Source organism: Lissotriton vulgaris, chromosome 9, assembly GCF_964263255.1.
Source record: "Lissotriton vulgaris chromosome 9, aLisVul1.2, whole genome shotgun sequence".
NCBI classification, from domain to species: Eukaryota; Metazoa; Chordata; class Amphibia; order Caudata; family Salamandridae; genus Lissotriton; species Lissotriton vulgaris.
In genome coordinates, this window is record NC_141697.1 from 782,565,961 (window position 1) to 782,592,413 (window position 26,453).

The 26,453-nt window shown below is 41.8% G+C and overlaps 1 protein-coding gene across 2 annotated transcripts in view; it reads left to right on the forward strand.

The window, feature by feature from the left end:
• The window catches only part of CDCA5 (cell division cycle associated 5), a 96,975-nt gene that overhangs the window by 27,280 nt on the left and 43,242 nt on the right, over positions 1 to 26,453 (forward strand). The window contains exons 2-6 of one of the 2 annotated variants that reach the window (XM_086938508.1): positions 142 to 212; positions 19,417 to 19,479; positions 20,821 to 20,859; positions 23,503 to 23,541; positions 25,987 to 26,025. In XM_086938508.1, coding sequence (XP_086794634.1) covers positions 142 to 212; positions 19,417 to 19,479; positions 20,821 to 20,859; positions 23,503 to 23,541; positions 25,987 to 26,025 — 251 coding nt within the window. The remainder of the gene's footprint in view (positions 1 to 141; positions 213 to 19,416; positions 19,480 to 20,820; positions 20,860 to 23,502; positions 23,542 to 25,986; positions 26,026 to 26,453) is intronic. The other variant, XM_086938509.1, reaches the window with a different exon arrangement.

Sequence of the window (26,453 nt, forward strand, 5' to 3'; positions counted from 1 at the left end):
CATCGCGAAGCATCTCATTCCTGGGTCATACCCAAATCACTTGAATTTTATGTAATCTGCTGGTCTAATTGTAAGCTCTAATAGCCAAGGCAGCATATATGAGCTCTACATAAACCCACTGCGTTTCGTTCTGTTTCCTAGGTGTGGATTCTCCCCTCAAGAGAAGATCTGAACGCAAATCTGGTAGTGAGAAGCAAGTCCTCGATATCCCTGTGAGTAAAATACTCTTTTCCTGCTACAACTGGGCATCAATCAATTAGTTATATGCTAATCTGTATATATGAGTGATGAGGATTACACGATTCTTAGAGTTCAAGCAGTGTTTGGCTGTGTTCTTAGCTAAATGAATTGGTCTGGAAGAAAATCATTTCCCAGCACATCTACTATGTTAGTTTCTCTTCCTGGGTGTTGGGCAGTCTACATTAGCTCTGAACGTTCTAGAGAGTGGTCAGGGCTGGTCAAGGCATAATATTTTCTTTTAGTCCTCTGGGAGCAGACACCTTGATTAATGGCTTTTTATGAAGTATTAAATGCTGCATTTCCTCAAATTCCTATAAATTTTAACTAATACGGTTCACATTTTTATTGTACTCCATTGACCGCTGTCAAAAGGGTGGAAATCTGAGTCTGCCTTTCTGAAATATGAATATATGACCTTCAGATCACAGTATGTGTCACCTGCAGGTGTTAACCTAATTGAGCCATCATGCCAGCTGTAATTCAGTACTAGTCTCCGCAATAGGGAAGGTATTGCTGAAGGAATCTAGGCTTTCTCAAGTAACAAGACATTGAATCCGGAACCTCTTGAAGAAACTAGAACGTTTTTATTCCAAAATCCTTTGGTAAAGTTACTCTAGTAGGGTACTAACTGATTCTGGATCTTGTGCCCCTGAAGCAATATGTAAAGAGGAGTAGGTTGAAGACATTGTACTGCACTATTTCTCTTAGATACTTGTAGTACTGCTTGATCTGATTTAGGCTTTATTTCACATTCTCATTGCACAATGGTTTCAGAAGTTATTAGGTTGACACTTCACCAGCATTTTCAATTCAATATGGTATCCACAGCCTGCATCAAACTCATTATTCCTATCATGATAAAAAAGGTAGTTGATGCTTTCCATTCTGTGATCACGTATGAATGTGTGGGTGGAATAATGAGGAAGGGAACATGTGTGGATTTTTATACAATATTAAACTTGTCCTAGGGATGAGGTACTGCAGAAATTCACTGGTCCTGTTAAAAAAAAAAAGCCACTTGTATCTTTTGGTGTCATACAGCAAGGTGACAAATTGTGGCAGCGTTCTGGCAAAACTCTGATAATGGCTTATCTGATTTATGTTTGGGCTCTTACCAGAGTTTGGATTCATACTAGGACCTGATTTTGCCACCATCGGCGAATTTACTTAGTGGAGCTGGAAGTCGTTTGGAAGCGTTGCCATCATTTGCGTCTGTGCACACCCACAAGCATTCAGGGATATTAATTTTCTCCAATCTCTTCCTACCCTGGAAAAAGTTGGAAATTTAAAACTGTTAAGTGCAAGAGTAAAACCTTTTACAGGGCGGGGGAAGGTAGGTGTAGGGAAAGAAAATTTGCAATCTCTGCAGATTATGACATCACTAAATAGATACTTGTATATTTGCTTATTTGAAAATGGAATCCACAAAAGTTTTAGAAGTACAATTTTACTCCAGTGAATTCCTGAAAGTTGTAAGTCTGCACCAAGGCTAGGACGTGTACCTCTAGGTGCACTTTTTGTTGTTTTCTTTTTGAAGCTTCAGACCCCTAATTATTTTTAAGTTGCCCATGGATGATGGTTTTAGACCAACTATCGATTATTCTTGTATATGCATTAAACATGTTTTTAGAAATGATGCCTCAGATATTGTACTTAAAATATACACTGAAAATGTGCATCTTTATCGTGAAAGCAAACAATTAATCAATCTTACTTTCATGCTATTCTACGTGTATTTTGCATATAATTAGGGCGCATTCTGTAGGCATTATAATTTATAATGCCTACAGAATGCGCCCTAATTATAAGCCTCAATAGTGACATTTGGCAACCAAGGACCTGTTTTACTGGAACCACTGTCTGTAATGTTTGTTGAGCTCATAGCGTACTGCATTTTCTTAGAGTTTGCATTAATACTAAAGGCTTTAATGTTAACGATCATATAGAAATGTGAGAAACTTTCTATGGATGAATTCAAATATTTCCTTTCTTGGCACACACTCTTCACTATGGTAGTGTAAACTGGCATTTGAGGGGTTGGTGCTGCAGGGCTTTGGGCTTACTCGTCCAGTGGGTAAAATAAATGTCAACTTGTTGCCCTTGTCCTGCCCAATATGTCCTGGATTTTGGATCATAGGGAGGTTGATGGGCATGTTTTGGAACATGTACTGAGGGAGTATAACATTCCTGGAAGGTGTTGAATGTTCTAAGACTTTGTGTAAGATTGAGAAGATAGCTTTTCAATACTTGTTGAATTTGCAAATTTCTATTTTTTTTAATATCAAAGATTGAAAAGTGTGTAGTTGTGGTGCGAGTGGCATGTGGGCCTAAGTAAAAGTGTGTGAGCTGTGAGTGTGGAATGCAGAATGTGTATGGTAGGGAGCCTAAAATGGTGTAGGTGAAAGGAAGAGGCATTGCACGAGGAAGGGAAAAGGTGAGGAGGGTGGTTGACCAAGGTAAACCTTTTAGGGGCCTGCATTGTATATGCTTCTGAACTTAGTTAATGGATGAGAAATTAAACATTTTTTCATATGACTTTGCAACCATGGTCCGCTTTCAATTCCCACGCAACTCTTTTCTCTAATTCTGCATGATCTAATGAAGATCATGAGAAATTAAGACTGAGGTCATTATACCAGCATTGTGCCAAAAATGTGAATTTGTAATATGGAAGCAAGACCGGAATTTTAGGTATCCTTAGCTGGACCACAAATGACATTTTCTTCAATTTAAAAAATCTGTAACTATTTATTTTCTTCTGGTTTCCCTTATTTATCTTCGATTAATTTTAGATAAAACATATTGGCTGTCACTGTCACCGCTCCTGGCTCATCCCTACGGCATCTGTAAAATGTTATCAGTCTGGTTTCTAAGTGGATCTTCTACGCCCTGGGTACTCACTAGCACAAAATATGGTATGTGGCGTGACTGAGGGTTACACAGCAGGGTGGCGGTCAGCTATATGGGTTTTGTACGGTGGATGTAGGGGAAGTGAAGCATATATTGCACAACGTGAATCCAGAAAACCTGGGCTCATTCCCGGCTTCCCCACTTGACAAAATTGTGTGTGAGCCTCAGTAATTGGTCTTTTCCTCACTTTGCCGCCTTTTCCTTCTCTTGTGTTTGATTTAATACACTATGATGAGGTCCCTTTATAATGGCAACCCAGGTCATCCTGAAGGGTGCACCTGACAACTAACTTGCCTCCTAGTTCAGTATTGGCATTGTTGTCTGAGGCGGTGGAAGCATGACTTTTTCTAAATTCATGTTTGAAAATTGTCATTTAAAACAAAGAAAAAAACTCTTGGTGCAGTGATATCTTCAGATTTACTACGGTGAAAAGGTTCTGCATGTTAATGTAATACATGTTTTTGAATTTTGAAGAGACTTTATCATATTTGTACATTCTTGTAAAATGTGTTTTAATAAATAACGGTGTTTCTAGAGTTTAGTTGTGCAGAACGCCTTAGTTACTTTCATTCTGAATGTTAGTGCTGAGTCAAGTAAACAGCAGACCAGTGCTGCTGTTCACAAGAGGCTGCACGGAAAGGCCAGGAGGGCTGCAAGCAACCCCTGGGCCATACTTTGAGTATCACTGATATAAACCATTAACCCAAGCCTTAACCTCTAAGATCTGTGCAGTAGAGCTGGCTTCTCAACCCCCATCCCCGTTCAACCGCCAGTGATGATGCTGGGTCCTGAGGTTAATGTTTTAAGGTTGGTATATTTTAGACTGCTTTGCAGAAAGCTAATCTGTACACTGCGCACAGTGAATGCTGTGTGGTAGTTGACTGCATACTGGAATCCATTTCAAGTTCCAGCACTCAAGTGGTACATAAGATGGTCAGTTGGAGCAAGCCCGCCAGACAATAGATGAAGGTTGCAGGGCTTTTCCAGCCATTCTTGAGATTTTTATAGTACATTCAACCTCCGATTCCAAGGAGGAAAGGGTTGGAGATAGTGAAGTCCTTTTGAAATGTGGCGAATGCCCTTGTCCTCTTCTACTCTAAGGTTCCTGCAAGTGCTGCCCCAGTTAGTTAGTTAAGTGGGCATACTCACCCTCATTTGGCCCCTTAATTTGGGTTAACTTAACAGTAGACTCCCATCGCCGCCTATCTTCTGTGACTTCTTGGCAGTAGAATCAGTGGTTTCACATCTGGAAACAGTGAAACGCTTTCCTCTGCCAGTGTTTAGTTCTCAGACTATCAACTTCCCTTTGCCAGTTTTGGAAACAGGAACCTGAAAGCTATGCAACCTTCTATTAGAAGAGCTGCATTGTGGAAAGGAGGTGACAGACTGCTGAAGAGGGGTAGCTTGCCCAAGGAAATAAGTAACTCCCCTCAAGAGGCTTGGTGTTAAAGATCATCAGTCACCATGAGTGGTGGTGACTTTGGTCTTGAGGGGATCCTCTGTGATGATTCGGTTTGAGCACCTTTTTGTTTGGGGTGGGAGTTTTTGACCTGGACCCCAGAGAGCGCTTCTGCACCAGAGACTCACTTGACCGAGCTGCATACAGCGAAGAGGTCACGTCCCCTGCACCAGCATCTTCTTTCTCTACCCTCGTTCACTAGAGGTTTTCATGTTGGTGGAAGCAAAAGTTGCTTGGGACAGGGTCAGCACAGTCCTGTTATAGGTGTGCACCACTTCGCCACCCCCCCCCCCCCTAACAGTAGCAGACCAAGCTTGCATGAAAGCTAAACAACTGTCAAGTGAGGTGCAACATTGAAGGGAACTACTATTTCTGAATTTTTTACTCTCCAGAAAACGATCATCCTCCTTAGGAAGGGTAGACTGGAAACATTGATAAAAAGAGGCTGTCATCTTTATTCACTCCTAGGGCACATGTCGAGGTTTGCACTCCTGGTCGCTGGTTAAATCGCATCAGCCTCTCACTCAAGTATTTTTAAACTTTGCCTTCTGACTTTGTGTTCATTATTGTGTTGAGTGGAGAAGTGAAGTACTTTTCCTCATGTAATAAAAGTGCTAGTTGAACAGTGATTTCTATTAATCATTGTCTACTGAGTTTTAGAGGCTCTACCGTAAAAACGCAACCCTGAGTAAACCTTAACCTGCTTGAATTCATTACCCTGAAGGTCAAGAGATATAGGTGTGTACCAGGTGCACAGGTGTGAGCTCCGGAGTAAGATAAAGCACCAGGGTGAAACTAGTAAAAGACTGTCAAAATCTGAGCCGGTTAACTAAGTCTTCCCCGGGACTTCTGAAAAAGTTCCCTTAGTCAAATTCTCAACAAGTTTAAATAGAGAATTTGACTATGTAATGAGAGTACATTTACGCAGGGCCAGCGAGTGTCTGATGTCACTATAGAGTAGGGCTGGATAGACAGTGTGTTCAGTGGAGAGACAAGAGTAAGAATGAGGTTTCATAGTTACAACCAGAGAGGGTATCAGGCCAGATATGATCTGTTTTCAATTCACCTGAAGATGCCACTGTACAATACACAGTTTAGAGCTTACATTTGGGTTTACTTGGTCCCACTCTGCACCCTTATCCTGAAAGAAATCCTAGGCTCCTGAAAACATTTCACTGATTGGTTGAGCCACATCACTACCTTCAGTGTAAAGCTGTACATTGAAAGATGGACCTTGTGATAAATGGTAGTCTGTTGAACCACCAGGATCCCACGTAAAGCGGCATGTGGTAAAGATGTGATCCTCTCAAATTGACAGTACAAATCAGTGTTGGTATGTCTGTGAGGAAGCTCCATTTAGGCAGAGTAACACTACCGGGAGAGTCAGGAAATGTGTTGGTTTCAGATAAATGATGCAGACTGAGAAACTTGTCTTGTTCAGTTGAGAATTCATGCGTATCCGTAGGAATGGATAGGAAGTAGGTTAGAAGACATTCTGACTCCAAGGTAGTTAATTTATGGGAGTGATGTGCAGACTCATGGTTGAAATCGCCTTTCTGGTGATCTTGTTTCCATAATGCATATCCAAAATTAGTTCTCAGTTTCTAGCAGGCAACAGGTCAGAACCATTTTGGGATTCCTCTTGAAGATTGTCAAACGTTAGGTCTCTCAGGAAATGTTGTTAAAGTACCAGTTGTGGCCAAAGAGCAGAAGAAGAGCAGAAGAACTTGTGTGGTATAGCTGAACAAAGTAATGCCAGCAACTGGGTCCAAGGCAATTTGCTGGGATAAAAATGGTGGGCACTCGTCAGAGTTGCCATTGTCAGAATACTGCTGTTTTCCTAAATATAAGTTAGTGCCCAGTTATTTTATTATGGGATTATACCTGTGCCAGGAAATTTAATTTATATAATTTCTCAAAATATGTTCGCACTGTTGACAAAACAATATGGCGTTCTCTAGGAATTTTAGTATATGTTTTTTGTGTACTACATTAATTTAGGAGAGAGCCAGCTTCATTAGGATACTAGTGTCCGATAGTTACAATGTTCAAAAATGTTACGGAGGAGCGTACTGCCCATCCATGGAAAGTATTTTGGCGCCTTCTCTGGGATATAAAGCAGTACATTAATGCAATTGCAAATCTGTTCTATGTGAGAAGTTGGCCTGGTATATGCTGACCACTAAGTATGGTGGGCACCTTGTACCAGTCCAAACAACCCTTATTGATGATTAGTTAAAAGACAACCTTTATTGAAAGCTATCTTAGTGGTAGCTATGGAGAGCAGCCTTCAGGCTAAGTGTCAAAGGAATGTAAAGCAGCTTGTTTTACCAGGCTATAACTTCCTGAATGACCAAATGAAAGAGCCACACAAGGTATATATAAAATGTATGTATTTATTACTAAACACTCTCTACTAACCTCTTCATGAGATTAGAGAAAAAGCACACAATATTACAGTACTAGAACAACAGTAAATAGCACAATACACAGCGGGCTCCAGGGGGAGACCGAACCATATACTAAAAGTGGTATACCAACCATGATTAGACTCGACACAGTGCCCAGAGCATGTAGAATCGCTGGGACCCCAAGGAACCCCCTTAAGGTAGTGACACAGGGGACCCACAGGGGACCTGTGCAGTGTGAGAACACAGTTGCGAGTTCCGTACAATCCTATGGGAAAGTCGAGGTTGGAATTTTTAAGTTTAAGGACACTTGGGAGAGGACTTTGAGCAAACCCTTTCAAACTTAGAAGGTTCGAAGGCCAAAACCCATGTGAGCACCGGAGTACTCGTGTTACCTAACCCAGGGAAGCCGGGTGCATAGGTGTCAAATGGTGTCGGGACTCTTCGTTGTTTTAAAGGTGTGATTCTGCCAAGTGCTGCTGCCGTGGAAAGGGAAAGTGTCCGGTGTGATCCAAGCCTGGATCGAAGCTGAGAAGAACCTGAAAGCAGAGGGGACAGAGTCTGGGTCACTTGCCAGTGACTAGGGGCTTGGTAGACGAATGCCCACCGATGTCTGGTTCTTCAGATGAGAAGAGGTGAAGCTTGACTCTGCAGCCACGGGGACCAGGAGTCGTCGAAGACCAAAGTCCGCAGGCGAGCTGTCCCACGAAGGATGTCGAGTGCTGGGGGGTGGTCAGTGTCCAGATTGAACACCAACAAGCCTTGGCAACTGCAACCCACGCGGTCCGAGAAAAGATGCTTCGGTGAGGACCAGCAAGGTCCTCTGGACTCCCCAAGCATTGCAGAGTCTGGGCATGTCTGGAGCAACTAGGTAAGTCCACTGAAAGTTAAAGTTGCCTTCACAGGGACCCACAGGCCAACGGACCGGGGATCACGAAGGGACCTCAGGAGGAATCACAAAATACCAGCCCACGGATCACTCGTAGAGTGTAGGCCAGTAATCTTCGGTGAAATCACTGCTTGGGGTCTGGACTACAAGTAGCCCAAAGCACAGCTTCAGGAGTTGCTGGAAAGCAGAGGCTTCTGCACATGGTTACAGTGCCCAGGGGTTCGAGTTGCACGGTCCCCAAGAGGGGCTGATAGCCCCTGCAACCGGTTTGGGCTTGACTATGCACAGGGACACCAAATGTGCCCCCAGTGCAGACATCAAAGCACTCTTGGAGTGCACTCACCCAGTCCCATTTCACTAAAGCCTGTCTGGGAGGTGATTACAGCTTCCTGTGACAGGAAACCTATTGTCCAGCCTTCCCCTGCTGGAGTGTCGTCAGGCAGCAGGAGGGCAGACTAGTGTCTGTGGCTGGCAGTGCTACAGCACGGCTCCAGAAATGATTTCTAATCATCACTCACCATTTCCCTGAAACCTTTAAACACTCAAAACATGCACCAGTGGGGCCCATAAAACTGCGCATTTACCCTGTTCACTTACACTTGGCTTCAAGGCTTTTGGTGAATCGCAATGGAGAAATGCTGTAACATTTGGTGGAGCGTCTAAAACCTATTTAATATTTACACTAAAAGTTCAAAAATAGTTTACCATGGTTTCATATTAAACATTTATATTCAGGCACACCACCATAATGACAATGGATCTGCTAGAACGAAAATTAGGCGTAGGAAGAAACAAAGACCAGCTTTTAATTCTTCATTTATCTAATTTTTATTCAGAGCAAACTTTTAGTATGTCCGACATTATGCATTTATTTATTCAAAAATTCTTAAACTTCATTTCAAAAACATGATCATTTTATTAAGAGCTCAGAAAAATCGCTTTATTATAGAATTTAGTGAAGTTTAGCAAAGAACAGATAGTTCCAAATTCAATCTCTCCTAACATCCCTGACTATCACCCTCATCTTATCCTAACAGTCCTGCAAAGCAAACAAATAAGGAAAAAACATAAGAGTTCTTACATCCAGGAATCGGTCAGCAAACCGGCAGCATCTCCGATAGAAATGGAAAAAGCGACCCCAACCTTACAAGTCCAGGGGTTTTTATACCTTATTTCTCAAATTAATCTATCTAGAAAAGTAACTAACATCACCATCTTGTGTTCTGATTGGACACATTCGGGTGGATGTGCACTTCCTCACCATTACAGCATTTGTTATTCACATGATTCAGCTAATATTATAAAAGTCTATTGTTTAAGCAGTCCGTAGCCTAGGCACATCACATTTTAGTAACATTGCCCTTCTTTCCCATGGTTTGCGCATCCGATCTTTCGGGCTTGGCACTCATCCTAGGTTCCGGGTGAGGTAATCTTGAACTCTCCCTCAAGCACAGTCAGCTCACTTGCGCTGGCAGAAATCTTTGACGAGCCTGCGCAGACCAATACCCACTCTCAGTAGCTCAGAGCGTCCATTTTCTCACTAGGCCTCACAGGCCACATTCGGAACTATCATAGAAACAAACAAAAATCCATGTTAATTATAGTAATGAAACCCATTCTGTATACCTCCCCCATGCTAATGTATCCCGTTAGTCGTTACTTAGCAGTATGCCACACAAATGCGTTTTATACTTACATAATCGACCCTCTCTTTTCAAAAAACATATACAAAAGCACATTTAAATAGCATTTTGTTTATATTGAAGCTATGCATTAGTCCACAACACAACAACAATACATATTGGCTAATATTATTGCAACATATAAGCAGAATTAGTATACCCCATGTGTAATTTAAAATAAAAATAAAAAACTAACGTATGCATCTTACTCTATGGTTGATTATTTTCACAAAACATGCAATTAGTAAACATTATTGTTATGGGACATTGACTTCATGGGGGGTACACAAAATGTTGTGTTTGCCACCTTGCTCCACCAGTAGCACCCATCTTGTGATGCCAGGGTCGAGAAAGCTGGTACAGAGTGTACCAGTGTTGTCATATTTCTCCATCTAGAAGTGTGGAATCATACCTCTCACACCAGTTAGTGGTGTGGAGGTATGATTCCAAGGTGTTTAACACCAAACACGACAGTTCTGTGTGCAGCCGTTTTAAAGTTAAAGAAAAACGAAAGGTGGTGATGGACGGAGCGTTGACAATACAAACACTCACCCCTAGTCAACTGATCTAGGTTTAATCCATCACCGTTCTTTAGCTCACTCCGCCACCCCAGTTCAGACATGGCCATATGCAAATCAGTCTGACCCTGTGCCTCATGGGAACAGTCCAGCCGAACTGCCAAGTCATGTCTTCCCTGGACCGGAATCGAGCTTCCCAGGACAGGTTTCTGGTTTCGCTTTGTTTGCCTTAAGTTGGCTGGGTATGCTCAAACGTGAGTCCCTTGCTCACTTGGCCACTGGATTCAGGATAGCCTGGCTGATGAGGATTATGAATCCGAAACCGGTCCCAGGATGCTTGTTTCCGGTCCATGGAAGACATGGCGTGGCAGTTCGGGTTGAACTGTTCCCATGAGGCACAGGGTCAGACTGATTTGCATATGGCCATGTCTGAACTGGGGTGGCTGAGTGAGCTAAAGAATGGTGATGGATTAAACCCAGATCTGTTGACTGGGGGCGAGTGTTTGATTTGCTCAAACGCTCCGTCCATCATCTCCTTTTGTATCGCGCCGTTTTAAAGTTAGCATTTACCGCAAGGTTATAATGCACGTAAGAGTATATGGTATGGCTGCATCACAGAACAACCCCGGAGAATAGATTCTGATGGCTGCAGAGGGGCCCTGCTCATGCATGGGCACCCTCTCACATAAAACCCAGCACCCTGCCTTCAGGATTGATCAGGCCTGCCGTAAGGGTGACTGATAGGTTTATATGTGCAGTGATAAGGTAGATATAGTGAACCTATATCCAAGTAAGGGGTGCATGCACCACCTAACACAGGTTGCTGTAGCAGACCTGTGATGTCAATTTGAGTGGCCTCTCGGGTGGCATAATACATGCTGCAGCCCCTGGGAGGCCTCTGTGGTACCTATGCCCTAGGTATATAATATACCATATACTAGGGACTCTTAAGGGTACCCCAGAATCCAATCTGGAATGTACCTAAAGTACATGCAATCAGTTAATAAGAGAAAGCAGCTAGGCTGAGGTCCTAAAAAGCAGGATCCCAGCCAGATTAAGTCGAAAAAAGTTAAACATCAGCAAAAAGTGGGGGTAACTATCAGAAGCAGATCCTACTCTCCTACATTCTATACATGATGTAACGTTCTCTTTGCCTAGCATTCTTTCCCGCTGCTTAGTGGTGCTGTGGTGGTGCTGAGGTGATGCTGAGTGATGCGGTGGTGGCGCTGAGTGATGCGGTGGTGGCGCTGAGTGATGCGGTGGTGGCGCTGAGTGATGCGGTGGTGGCGCTGAGTGATGCGGTGGTGGCGCTGAGTGATGCGGTGGTGGCGCTGAGTGATGGTATAAAAGGAGCAAAGTAGAGACTATATTGTATTTACAAATGAGCATACTAAACCATTTAGTAGCACCCTAATGTAGTGTTATCTTGTGGGGATTAGTAAACGCAGGACTGAGGTGAACTTGGTGTCAATGGATTTGTGAGTGAGTCATTTGTCGCCTGTGTTATAATATAGCTTCTTGTATGAACAAGCATTTGCAATGCAATAGGTATCGCATTATGAAAGTTTGAGCTAATGGTCTTGTAAATGACAATTTTTTTATTTGTGTGGTTTTGAAAATAGCTAAATTAATAGCTTTGTCATTTACAATGCCAGTAGTTATAACTTTCGCAAATGTGACACCTATAGCATTTGTAATGCAACATGTTTTGTATTTACGTGACTTGGATGTATTGATATTACAAATAACAATGGCTTTTAATTTTTTAAAATAATTAATACTTAAATAAAAGTGATTGTAATTTATAATGGCAATAGCTTAAACTTTTGTAAATAGCTTTTGTGAAGATTATGTTCAGTGTATTTTATTGTGATGATAAATCCAGGAACAGAAGTGAAATATTAACATCATTTTGTGACATTTGTAATAAAGCTTGAAACATTGAGAGAACATATTTGAACCAGTTGTTGTTGAATGGTTGCACAGATTGATGTTGTGGTGGCGCTGAGTGATGCAGTGCTGGCGCTGAGTGATGCTGTGGTGGCGCTGAGTGATGCTGTGGTGGCGCTGAGTGATGCTGTGGTGGCGCTGAGTGATGCTGTGGTGGCGCTGAGTGATGCTGTGGTGGCGCTGAGTGATGCTGTGGTGGCGCTGAGTGATGCTGTGGTGGCGCTGAGGTAAAGCGCTTGGAGATTATAAATAAGCAAAACAAGCATGTTAGTGTAGAGGCATTCTGTGCTTGTAAGAGTAGACGCCAGTCCAGTTGGAAATCGCAAAGGGGTTGCAAACCACTCTGAGAAAGCGCATCACGGTTACTCTGCTTGTAGAATGACAATGGCCAGAGCACATGGGGATAAAAGCACTGAGTGCGTGCAAAGAGATTGGATGTAAGAATCTGCTTTGCAATACTAGATCGCTGCCAAAGCATTTTACTGAGGTATGGGAACTAATCTCATCTGCAGAACCGGACCTATGCTTTCTAACAGAAACATGGCTGAAACCTCACTCTGTCCCTGCCATCACCTTAGGGATCCCGAACAGCTATAAAATAGTCTGGTTAGACCGCCCCATCAAGATAGGGAGAGGGATAGCTATTGTTCATAAGCAGGAAATAGACCTCTCTATTTTAGATGAATACTGTACCCCAGAACTGGAACTGCTGATCTTTAAAATTGACATCTCATCCAAAGTCAGCCGGAAAGGGGCATTGGTGTACCGCCCTCCCGGGCCATGTGCCCACTTTTCCATCTCGTTAGGGGAGGCGCTGACACCGTATGTCAAGGTAGACAGTGATTTCCTACTTCTGGGGGATTTCAATGTGCATAGTGAACTAAAGGAGTGTAAAGAGGTACAGTCTTTATTGACTGATCTGTCTTTACTGGGCCTAATGCAGGCTATTATTGGTCCAACGCACCAGGCAGGACATACCTTGGACCTAATCTTGTCCAACTCCCCCATAATTAACTGCCTACCCCGACACAGGTCAACTGGACTGATCATTTTATTGTGGAATCTTATACTCCCAATATTTGCAAATTACCTTCATGTCCAGTGGCTTTGCCCATTAAACTGAGACAATGGCATAAAATGACCCTAGAAGCTTTCAATGAGATGTTTGTTGAACCTACCATTATTCCTACGGAGGGCATTGAGATGGCTCTAACTAAATATGAATGGGCAATCACTACTGCGGTGGATGCTATTGCCCCCTTAAAATTGTTCAATCCACGTCCGGCACACAAGCAGGAAGTATGGTTTTCGGAACATTTAAGGTCCCTGAAACACGTCGCCAGAAAACTTGAAAAGACATGGAGATCATCCCATTTGGATGACGATAAGAACCGTTACTGGAAGGCCCTCACTACATATCATAAAGCCATTCGAACGGCGCGCAAGAATCACATTACGTCCCAAATTACAGCTGCTGGTAATGCTCAGAGGGTCTTATATCAAATTTTGCAGTCTTTTGTTAAGCCTGTGGCTTGCAAGAGCTTTGAGTTAGCATCACAGCAACTGTGTGATGAAATCTCTCAATTCTTCACTGATAAAGTAGATGGGATATATGAAAAAATCATTAGCTCTGATCTGTCTTTTAGTGGAGATGCAACAGGACCACAAGTCGTGGAAGAACCTAACTCTGCTACGCGCACCCTCGCTACATTCCCTACCATTTCTCTAGTAGAAGTAGAATCTCTAATGAATCAGATTAAGAGTGGCTGTCCATCTGATACCATTCCAGCTAGAATAATGCCTGTGGTTGGCAGCGCGCTGGGTCCTAGGATCCAGCGACTTGTGAATCTTTCATTGACTGAAGGCGAGGTCCCTAGGGGGTGGAAAAAGGCTCTGGTAAGACCTATTCGGAAAAAACTCTGCAATCCCTTGGACGGACCTGTCCAATCTCAGACCGATATCTCTGCTTCCTTTCTTGGGTAAACTCACAGAAAAACATGTAAACCGACACCTATTGAACTTTATCGAACAGTCAGGTGGCCTGGATTATTCTCAATCCGGCTTTAGACCGAAGCACAGTACAGAGTCAGCACTACTACTGTCAGTCACAAACGATCTGCATATGTATCAGGACAGGGGCTATTCTGTTGTCCTGATACTGTTAGACCTATCGGCGGCGTTTGATACTGTGTCCCATAACATCTTGATTGGACGACTTGCAAACATCGGTCTTGAGAACAAGGCTCTGGCCTGGTTAAGGAGCTTTTTATCCAACCGCACCCAATGTGTCACCATGGGTGAGTTTCGCTCGGTGGAGGTAGAGATCACTAAGGGGGTTCCGCAGGGCTCTTGTTTGAGTCCGACTCTTTTTAACATCTATGTGGCCCCCCTAGCAAGAATTATGAGAGTTTTTGGTTTCATCCCAATGTCCTAGGCGGATGACACCCAGCTCCTTTTTCCTTTTAAGTCTCTCACCGCTGAGGTTAAAACCTCCTTTTCCCCAGGCATGAAGGCTGTGGCTCGGTGGATGTCATCAAATTGCCTACAATGTAATGTAGGGAAGACCAAAGTCATGCTCTTTGGGGAGGCTAAAATCCTATGGACCCCGGACTGGTGGCCACAAGAGCTCGGGCCAGTCCCCGGCCCCAAACAGGTCGTGAAGAACTTGGGAGTACGTTTAGACCAGGAGCTCTCGCTGAAGCAGCGTAGCAACTACATTGTGAGCTCATGTTTCCACGTGATAGGCCTCTTACGCAAAGTGTTTCCCTTGCTTCCTGACTCCACCAGGAAAACACTGGTGCAGGCTCTCAACCTTAGTCGCATTGACTACTGTAATTGGCTGTTGTTATCGGCAAATGAGGGAGTATTAGCCAAACTCCAAGTTGTGGAGAACACTGCTGCCCGGTTGGTTTTGAACGCTCCTCTTAGATCTGCGTCCAAACCTCTTTTGGACAAGCTACATTGGCTGTCAGTTCGCCAAAGGATTAAGTTTAAGACGTGTTGTCTAATTCACAGGAGTCTAATTGGACTAGGTCCCTCATATCTGACAGACAAATTTGTACCGTTACTCCTGCTCGCTCCCTTAGGTCTAGTAACCAGCTTCTATTGCATGTGCCCCATGCAAAGAAGGCCAGACACGGAAGCAAAGCTCTGTCTGTGGTCAGACCCACATTATGGAATAAACTCCCCTTGGCTCTTAGGCAACGCCCGGAGCATCTGTTGTTCAGGAAAAAGCTTAAAACTTTTCTGTTTCAAAACTAAATCTTTGTAAGTGTTTTTCCTGATTGTGCATGTGGTTTTCTTAGGGCGCAGAGATATTCCTTCGGGAGTCGATTCGAGCACGATATAAACCTGCAAATAAATAAACAAATAAATAAATAAATTGGCTGGTGCCTGAGAACCTGCTTTCTACATCGTCTTGGTGAATTGGAAATGCCGACACTTGCGCAAGGGAATAGAACCCCACGTGCTTTTAAACTATGGAGACTGAAGCATTGAGTGTTTGAAAAGGGGAGATTCGCGGGTGCCATGGGAGCTCGCTTCCTAATCCGTCTTTTAGAGTGGATAATATTAGAAAATGCACACAGGGATGTAAACCCTCTGCACATGTGAAGTATGCAAACGTGAGAGAATTTGCTTACCTGTATTGGAGCTATCGGGTCACCAGTGCTCGGCTTCAGTCTTGAATAGAACTGTCAACCAGCTGGTGAAAATACTGGAGTTGAGTTACGTCACGGCCAGCATGCCGAAGTTGTGCGCAGTCTGTGACAGCAGCTAAATACTGTTAACTCTGGCATCAAAAACCGGGAAGGTCAAAAGTTAGTGTAGATGATACTGACGAGTTACTGGTTAAACTCAGGACACGGGAATACATGCAAATCAGTGTGCCGCTTATAGAAAGTTAACATACTTTTTGGAATGAATAAAAGTGATGTTTGTAGGATACTGACAACTCAATTAGACCGCGTTGTGGGCGATTTAATAATGAAGGGGAGAAAGAACATGTAGTGTAACAAGCCTGAGAATCAGAAAGAGTCCACATCTTGTATGTTTAAAAATACCAGATGCCTGTTCTGTTACGATAAGAATCACAACAAGCATTGGCGGCCCTTTTGAAGTGAAGCTCACGGCCTCGCGACCGTGAAAGCGGAATGTAATTAGGGGGGAGGAGAAGTGAGGCAGAGCGCGCACTGCGCACGCTGGGGAAGCAACAGATGCCTGTGGGAGGGAGGCTGATGGCTTTGATGTGGATGCGCTTTCCGCATGAGTGCACCACACGAACTGTCCAAAATCCGCGAGGGTTTCAGACCTTGGTTTGCCCACTATACTCTCGTCTATTATCCCTTGAGGAATTGATAGGCGAGCCTTAAAAGGAAGACTTAGGGATGTGCTTGCTGATGATCACCTGGGAAGTAATGCGATTAATAAATATTGCGTGCATGTGGACAACGTGACTTTAATCTATTTGGTCCTTAAAGCATGCTTTGGTATTGAGCAACCAGGGACAAGATCTTTGTTCATGCAGTTAATTGGTGCTTGAAAGAAATGTTTAAGTGGACGCTTATGGCCTACGCCAGATGTTTATTTTTCAAATTTAGTCCCAAAAACAATTTACAACATGAGGGTGTGTCTAATTTTTGCAAATGTCCGAAACCCACAGTGGTTGGCGTTTTGCTTCTGATAATCGGACAAAAGGTGCAGTGCTAAATTTAACTGTTTTCCTTCAACATTGACTCATGGTTTGGTTTTTGCTTTTTCAATTTTGTATTAACTGGCTTGAACAGTTTCAGATTCTAGTGACTCTATAGAGACAAAGGAGAGTTTCCTCTCCAGAAAACCCAGTCGTTTGCACCCATACTTGAACATCCTGCTGTTGTGCGTTTGATTTATGAAAAGATGGGGTTCTCTTCATGTAATCGGTCTGCTGTGTTGCTCAATGACATGTTGGATGTCCGGCAAAAGATGACAAAACGTCTGTGTTAAGCCCAGATGGTTGAATATCAGTAGGTTGCCCGGTCTGAAGCTTCTTGCCCTGCTTAAGCTTCTTTTGACTGACAACCTGTATTTTCACACCTTTCAAAGGAAGATGTGCAGATTTTAAAACCGCTGGTTGGCATGTTTCATCTTATACAGTACAATATAGGGCACTGGTACCTCAACTGGAGATGGCTCCACTATTTTAAGACTTTACACAGTTGTGATGGAAAGGCTGTTTCGCTAAAGTATTTTTTGTTGTTGTTGTTTTTTGTTTCTTTGTTCAAAGGACAATTAATTTATAAGCTTTGTTGGTAGATTTGCCACCCATAGTATTAGCCAAGGACAAAATGTCCTTAAAAGTAAACCCATTTTTCCTTGTTCCATTGGATCTAAACTGTATTTGAATTAGTCTATTCGTTTGTTAATAGTCTTCCTGCTGCTTCACTGACTAAAGACTGATTAGAGACTGCATACTTTGAAACCCAAGAGTTATTAGTCACGTATCCAGATTTGATGAATGAAGAATCTGCAGGGGAAATGCAATTGAGTGAGAAACTTACACACTTCAAGTAAGGCTTCTGGTTTTCTGTTTTTACTGGTAAATACAATCAGAAGGCAATCTATTTTCCTGTTTATTTATTTTTAAATATGGAATAATATTGAAAATAGGTATTCTTCTGAACAATTTCCCCTACTGTCAATCATGCGTGCTAAATTAACAGTTAGGGGAGTAAGAAAAAAATGAAAAGATTTCATAATTCAACTGAAATGAGCTTAGTACTAAAGCTGGTTAAGCTGTTTTGCAATGCAGATTATTTCAGATGACTGTATTGTACTGTAAATGGGTAAACCTCCTTTGACATTCAAAGATGAGTAAATATTTGTTGGTTAAAAAAATGTGGAAATATGAAGAGGACTGGCGTGAGGCGCTGGCGGCTCCCAGGGGTGCTGCCATAGCAATGCGGTTACGACTAATTCCATTTAAATATCTGCATAGAGTCTACTTTACGATGGAGAGGTTGTGGCGAGCCTTATTGCTTCCCCAGATTGCCTCCGGTGTGGCAGGGAGGAGGGGACACTGATACATACGGTGTGGGGCTGTGTTTCGTTGGCAAGGTTTTTGAGGGGGGTGTGGGATTGCCTGACGGAGGTCCTGGGTTGGGAGCTACCACGCACACCGCACTTAGAATTGCTACATGTACTGGATGGGGTGGGGGGCAATATATACAAAAGGCATCTTCTACTACTGGGCCTTACTCTGGCCAAACGGGATGTGGCCAAGGCATGGAAAGACCCCCGGCCTCCCTCAGTCCTGGTATGGAAGAAGGGCCTGGATTACTGTATGGGGCTGGAACAGCCGATTTTCGTAGCTTGAGGTTGCCCACGAAAACACTACGAGATATGGAAAAGATGGGCAGAGTATAGGGGCCTTTGGCTGGAACCCCCCGTAGACCGGGAGCCGGATCAGGAGATGGGATAGGAAAGCCATATGGATGGTGTACATATTATACTGGACAGTAGTGTGCTTTGGAAGACCTGTGAGACGTTGTTGTGCGTTCGGGGCGGGCGGGATCCGGGTGGAGGGAGTTGTGGGGGTGAGGGGAACCGGGGGGGGGGGGGGGGGGGGGGCTGGAGTTCTTCTGTTTGATAAATCATTTGCATCCAAAATGATGCATTGATTGCCAATTTCTTGATTCTCTATATTTACTGTGCAGTTTACTTTGGAGTGCGGAGTGCTGCAATATATGTGCAATCTGTCAATAAAATTTGTTTAAAAAAAAATATGGAAATATACCCATTGCACGTTATTTTTTTTTTTTTCAGCAAGCGCAAAATAAATTTGGATTAATATAGATGCAAAAGTTTTTAAAAAATACCTTAAAATTAGGAGCCCTAATCTTAATTGACACTGGTTCTGATGTATAGTGTTTCTCTAGGTTCAGGCATTCCCTTTCTCTCCCTTCACAGTCCTATGACCTTTTCACTTCTGCTTGGCTTGAAACATCTGAGAAATGTAATTTGTCGGATCAAATGTCATCCGTTATGTGGTTGTGTATCATCCTGTCTGTTCTGTTGTATAATGCCCTGGTGCATAAAGTGTTTTGTAAAAACTTGTGAAAAGTTTTGGGGGGTGGTGGGGGTTATCTCTATGTATCTCTGTTCAAGAGATGAGCAATCTGCAGAGATCAGAGTATCGATCAGAGCCAGCTTCACAGGAGGTATGTAACGTTTTTTTCTGATACCTTCTGTGATCAGTGAGAGATGGAAAAATGGTTTGCTTTGTTTCCCACCCACTTAATTTTCCAGAGAACTATTCTAGAGTGCTGATGTTATGGTGAAATAAAATGTAATCTTCCAAGTTGACACTATTTCATTTCTTTAGGCTCTGGCTCTAATTGAAAAGCGTTCCATAACTGTGAGAAAGATACTCCCTCGTAAGACGCTGGTAAGTGCTCTATACGGATTAGGCATTGAATATTTTAAGATAAAAAGTTGTGTAATAAATAAGTGTTTATTTTCCCTATGTCCATACTTCCCTATAGTCCGAATTCTGTATAATCTAGTGATGTCACAGAGCCATAATTTAGTAAAGGCAAGCAATTTTGTGTGACCTGCAAATACCCCACGGCTAAATTCTCCCTCCTTCCATCCCCGAGGTAATCTCGGAGTCAAGTGATCTGGGACAAATTCCGCTGCAACTGCTATCACCTCTGCCTCCTTTGACATAATTTGTAACTTCTACGCACCTTGGTTGGATAGGAACGAAGATCAAGACCTCTATGCAAACTCACTGAGCCAATTTAGACCCCAGGGTTAGTGAATGTGTGGCGGGTGATCTGAGAAAGATTGCTTTCCATTTACGTTGCCCACACTGACAAAGATTCTGACCCATGTTCTTGACCATGTTAATTCTAAAACATGCTAATATGCTTTAACAAATCTTAGAGGATATCCTTTATAAATGCCTGCAGTCTAAGAAACCTTTTTATATCTCTCAATACTTTTTGACCCTTAGATATTGGTAATCTCGAACATCACCTCCTTTCTCACCTTGCAGATTCTCAAAGTGCTGTATCATTGCTTCTTGCAAATATTATCCTGCTCGGCCCTTGTGCTGTTAACCAGTTTGTGTAGTTTACCAGGTCACTGGTATAGAAGGAAAAGGGCTGCCCCTATAATGAATACATTGGGAAGGGCTAAGTTGACCCATGATCATTAACTCCTTCCCTCCATAGTTTCCATATCCACCTCTAGATCAGTTCAGTTCAGATCATTTTTCTAGTTCTTCTTTTCGAGGTCTAGAATCTTACTGTGAGGGGCTTTTACACGATCTCTTATTCTGTAGGGTGTAATCAAAACCTGAAAATGTGTGTGGCCTCACAAATGATCCGCTTGCGAGATTCAAAAACTGTCAATTGTGCTCCTTGTATTCTAACCCTTTAAGTTTGGGAAACCGAGTCCTCCCACTTTACTTTGGGAAAGTGAAGTACCTCTGGTTGTTTTACCCTTCCAGACAAACTCTATTAATGGGGTTTGTTTACTTTACTAAAGAATACTTGGTTATTGTGGGCTGCACATAGAAAATAATTGTTTTTAGAGATTATTATTATTGTTTTATTGTTATTATAACTGTTTAAAGGACTTAATCAACAAAGAGATTCTGGCCAATGAGCGGGATCGGATAACTAAAGCGATGTGCGCTTTCATGCACCAGGATTTGTACATCATCAATAGAATGATGTGAAGTATAGAAGGGGTGTTCACTTTTGTATCTCTACTCTTGCAGCCATCGCATGTTGTGGGCGAGCCTCGATCAAGTCCCAGAGTAAGTATACCTGCTAAGCTGCATTTTCTTTATTCATTCATATGGAAGGCTGCTTTTAGGGAGTAGACACAGAGTGTGAACACTTTCTATCATCAAAAATGACATGAAATCAGTTTTGATTGAAACGGTTGTAGCCTAGTTACTTGTGTATTGGGACTTAGCACTTGTTGCTATTCCATCTACACGTTATGAACAATACTTTGATTTTGTAGACTTCACAAAGGTTAATAATAAAAACCGTTCCTAACATTCCATGTTTGGAGGTAGTTATTGAATCTTGGGCAACTAACCTCTTTAATCATTGTTTAAAGTTTACTCAAGCTATTGGTTCTATTTTAATCTGTCATTCCTTGGGTGCCAAGCCCATTGCCCCCTTTCTGGAGATTTACAAGGCCCAGTGTGCCCCGGCTGCGACCTATGGAAATGGAATTTGGGGTTCCACAGATTGCCCTGCACTGCAAGTAGAGGAATACAGTTTTGCATCAATCTTCATTCGCACCCCCATTCTACCTCCCGTTTTCTTTGTCATGAAAATTTAAGTTTATCCTACATTGAGAATTATGTAAAACCTGGCATGTTACTGTTATGGCTTTCATCTGGAATAATTCCTACTCTGTCCTAAATCGGACTATATAATTAAAGATTGCTTACAGTGCGACCAAAAGAAAATACCTTGATTCGCATTTGTTAAGCAGAACCTAGAAGTGTTGGGCAGGTAGATTCTCCTTCTAGAATCCACTATTTATGTGAAAGGAGAATAAGACGCATTTTAAGAATGTTTTTGGAACAAAAGTGTCAATTGAGAGAGAGCGCAGAGCTGAGCAAGCATTCGGTGGGGCAAATAGATAAAAAATGTTTTAATCTTGCTGTTAGACCGAGCTGCTTCTGACCTTTGTTCAAGGTAGCTGGGAGAGACCTCTGTTACGGAGGTTTAGAGCTGGAACAATTTGCTATGTTTTATTCTTCACTCTGGGTCAGTTCAGTAGACAGAGGGAATACGTATTTTCTTGTGACCGCGTCTCTGCCCAAACTATTTAGGATTTTATCTTTGTCTATTCATTTTCTGTAGTTTTTAAGAAAACAATTTTTATTTCCACCTTTAAGGGAAAATACATTTACACAATGCAGAGTCGTACTTAGGTTTTTACAATTCCTAATCAATGAGGATGTGTGCTGCATAGAAGCAGGTTTTCTTAAATCGGCTGTTTACTGTCTCAAATGTATGCATCTATAAATATTGTCTAGCTGGCAATCGATTGCACTTGTGTTTTGTATTTTTATGCTTATACTTTTAAAATCGTCTCTGACTTTCAATAAAGCTCGTTGTAAAATGTACTAAAAATAGTTGTGAAGAAGATGCTAATATGACAAAAGCAATTTGTGGGATGTGAGACTGCAGCAATTACACCAACCTCTGTTTTTGTTGCTCCTATTTCGCTGTACACCAATACTTATTTATTTACTCACTCTGTCATATTGCTTGCTAATGTCTAAGGGCAGTGATCCACTGTACAGTACTTTTGTTCAGGATGCTTAATGATTAAATGAAAAAAACACCTGAGAGAGAGGGTGATTAGTATCCACTTGTACCTAAAGTATAAGAGGATTGTATATTGTGTGAGACTTGCATTCAGTACAGTGATCCACTGCCTTTAGACTAGCTGTGCACTATACAAATAGCATATAGTACGGACTTGCAGTGCTCTTGGTGTGGTTTCTCTAGACATCCTGCCCTTTATTCATGCAAGGCCCTGATGCTTTTTTATTTATTATAACCCCTAATAAGTGGATGTTTTGGATAATTTTTGTCATACAGTAAACTGAGGAGCGTTTAATTTGAAGCCTTTAGTGTCTATTTTTTCCCTTGTTCTGTGTTTTTATGCAATGTGGGTGGTACTGTGGCTTTGATGTAAAGTGTCTGCTATTTCGTAAATTGCTTTTTGCTCCTGCCTAGTTCCTTTCTGCTAATCCAGTCTGTTGCAACGCTATTATGCTTTAACGAATCTTAGACAAATATCCTTTATAAATACCTGCAGTCTCAGAAACCCTTTTATATCTCTCAATACTTTTTGACCCCTAGATATCGGTAATCTCTAACATCACCTCCTTTCTCACCTTGCAGATTCTCAAAGTGCTGTATCATTGCTTTTTGCAAATATTATCCTGCTCGGCCCACTTTGTGCTATTAACCAGTTTGTGTAGTTTACCAGGTCACTGTCATAGAAGGAAAAGGGGTGCCCCTATGATGAATAAATTGGGAAGGGGTAAGTTGACCCATGATCATTAATTGTGCTCCTTTTATTATGACCCTTTCAGTTTGGGAAACGGAGTCCTCCCTTCTCTTTGGGAAAGTAAAGCACCTCTGGTTATTTTACCCTTCCAGACAAACTCTATTAATGGGGTTTGTTTACTTTACTAAAGGATACTTGGTTATTGTGGGCTGCACATTGAAAATAGTTGTTTTTAGAGATTATTGTTATTATAACCGTTTAAAGGACTTGATCAACAAAGAGATTCTGGCCAATGAGCGGGATCGGATACCTAAAGTGATGTGCGCTTTCATGCACCAGGATTTGTACATCATCAATAGAATGATGTGAAGTGTAGAAGGGGTGTTCACTTTGGATCTCTTTTCTCTTACAGCCATCTCATGTTGTGGGCGAGCCTCGATCAAGTCCCAGAGTAAGTATACCTGCTAAGCTGCATTTTCTTTTTTCATTCATATGGAAGACTGCTTTAGAGAGTAAACACCCAGTGTGAACTTTTTCTATCATCAAAAACGAGATGAATTCCGTTTTAATTGAAAAGGTTGTAGCCTACTTACTTGTGTATTGGGACTTAGCACTTGTTGCCATTCCAGATGCACGTTACTTCGATTTCGTAAGCTTCACAAATGTTAATAATAAAAAGTGTTCCTAACATTCCATGTTTGGAGGTAGTTATTGAATCTTGGGCTATTAACCTCTTTAATCGCTGTTCAAAGCTTACTCAAGCTATTAGTTCTATTTTAATCTGTCATTCCTTGAATGCCAAGCCCATTGCCCCCTTTCTGGAGATTTACAAGTCCCAGTGTGCACCGGCTGCGACCTATGGAAATGGAATTTGGGGTTCCACAGATTGCCCTGCACTGCAAGTAGAGGAATACAGTTTTGCATCAATCTTCTTTCCCTCCCCCATTCTACCCCCCGTTTTGTTTGTCATGAAGAATTAGGTTTATCCTACATTGAGAATTATGTAAAACCTGGCATCCTACTGTTCTGGCTTTCATCTGGAATAATTCCTACTCTGTCCTAAATCGGACTATATTTAAAGATTGCTTACAGTGCGACCAAAAGAAAATACCTTGATTCGCATTTGTTAAGCAGAACCTAGAAGTGTTGGGCAGGTAGGTTCTCCTTGTTCTAGAATCCACTATTTATGTGAAAGGAGAATAAGAAGCATGTTAAGTATATGTTTTTGGAACAAAAGTGTCAATTGAGAGAGAGTGCAGAGCTGAGGAAGCCATCGGTGGGGCAAATATGTAATTCTTTTTTTGATCTTGCTGTTGGACTGAGCTGCTTCTGACATTTGTACGAGGTAGTTGGCAGAGACCTCTGTAACGGAGGTTTAGAGCTAGAACAATTTGCCATGTTTTATTCAGTTCAGTTCATACGTCTTTATTTCGACAATCCTAAAACACTGTGTTCTAGCTAATTACAGCATATGCCCTACTTAATAAAAACACATTGAAACTTAGTTAGCCATTGATTTCAGAACACATTTCATACCAGGTAATAAATTAAACCAAACATACAAGGTAATTAGTTAAGATACATAAAACAGGATTAAATCAACGCTTAAAGACGTACCAAAAATACAGTACAATTAAAACAATCAGTTAGACGACTAACAGGTGTCAGACGGGTGCCTTGCTCTAATGATCCATGTCCAACCCAAAAATGTTGCTACAGCTATGGCCACTTATTCTTCATTCTGGGTCAGTTCAGTAGACCGACTATGCGTAGTTTCTTGTGGTAGCGTCTCTGCCCAAAATATTTTGCATTTTATCTCTTTCTGTACATTTTCTGTAGTTTTTAAGAAAAAAAAATGTTTCCATCTTTAAGGCAAAATAGATTTACACAATGCAGTCGCCCTTAGGTTTTCACATTTGCTAATTAATGAGGATGTGTGCTGCATAGAAGCAGGCTTTCTTAAATCGGCTGTTTACTGTCTCAAATGTATGCATCTACATATATTGCCTAGCTGGCAATCGATTTCACTTGTGCTTTGAATTGTTATGTAATTTTTTTTAATATTGTCTCTGACTTTCAATAAAGCTCTTTGTAAAATGTACTAAAAATAGTTGTGAAGGAGATGCTATTATGACAAAAGCAATTTGTGGGATGTGAGACTGCAGCAATTACACCAACCTCTGTTTTTGTTGCACCTATCTCGCTGTACACCACTACTTGTTTATCTTCTCAGTGTCATATTCTTACCCATTGCTTGCTAAGGTCTATGGGCAGTGATCCACTGTACAGTACTTTTGTTCAGGATGCTTAATGATTAAATGAAAAACAAATGAGAGAGGGTGATTAGTATCCACTTCTACCTAAAGTATAAGAGGATTGTATATTGTGTGAGATTTGCATTCAGTACAGTGATCCACTGCCTTTAGACTAGCTGTGCGCTATACAAATAGCATATAGTACGGACTTGCAGTGCATGGTGTGGAGTCTCTAGACATCCTGCCCTTTATTCATGCAATGCCCTGATGCTTTTTTTATTTAATATATCCCATAATAAGTGGATGTTTTGGATAATTTTTGTAAAACAGTAAACTGAGGAGAGTTTAATTTGAAGCCTTTAGTGTCTATTTTTTTATTTTTTCCTTGTTCTGTGTTTTTATGCAATGTGGGTGGTACTGTGGCTTTGATGTAAAGTGTCTGCTGTTTCGTAAATTGCTTTTTGTTCCGGCCTTGTTCCTTTCTGATAATCCAGTCTATGTTGCAATGGCATAACTGCAGGTAGCATGGGACCCACTGCCTGAGCTGATCATGTCATGTTTTTCCCTCTCCAGTTTCCTTCTTATCATGTGCCAAAGTATTTGTGATTATTTTTATTGTAACACTTTTCCCTTCCTGACAGGTTTTAAATTCCACACCAGTCCTGCGATGCAGTCCAAGGGTAAGGCCATTTAATCTGTTTTTGTAGCATGCTAACACTATAGCCAGATATTGGCTTCGGAGCCACTTATAGAAACTGCAGATTAATGGGACCGAATGATGGCCTTTGATTCCGAATTTAGTTAGTTTAACATGTTTGTGGGGCAAATGGTTAGGAATATTGGGGCTACCTTATTAGTACCCTCTTGAACCTGCCTGGCCAAGTGGTGTTTTTTTAAAATACCTGTTTTGGAACATTTCTCTTCATATAGAGATTGTCCCCAAATCTTCTGTTTTTTAAGACCATGAATGACTTGTCTGTCTGTGAATTCCAGAGGCAAAATACAGTTGTTGAGAAACAATTTTGACTGTGAGGTGTCTTTTTGGCCTCTTTTACAAAATTACTAGAATTTAGTTAGGAACCAGTTTCAATCAGAGGCTTCATGAATG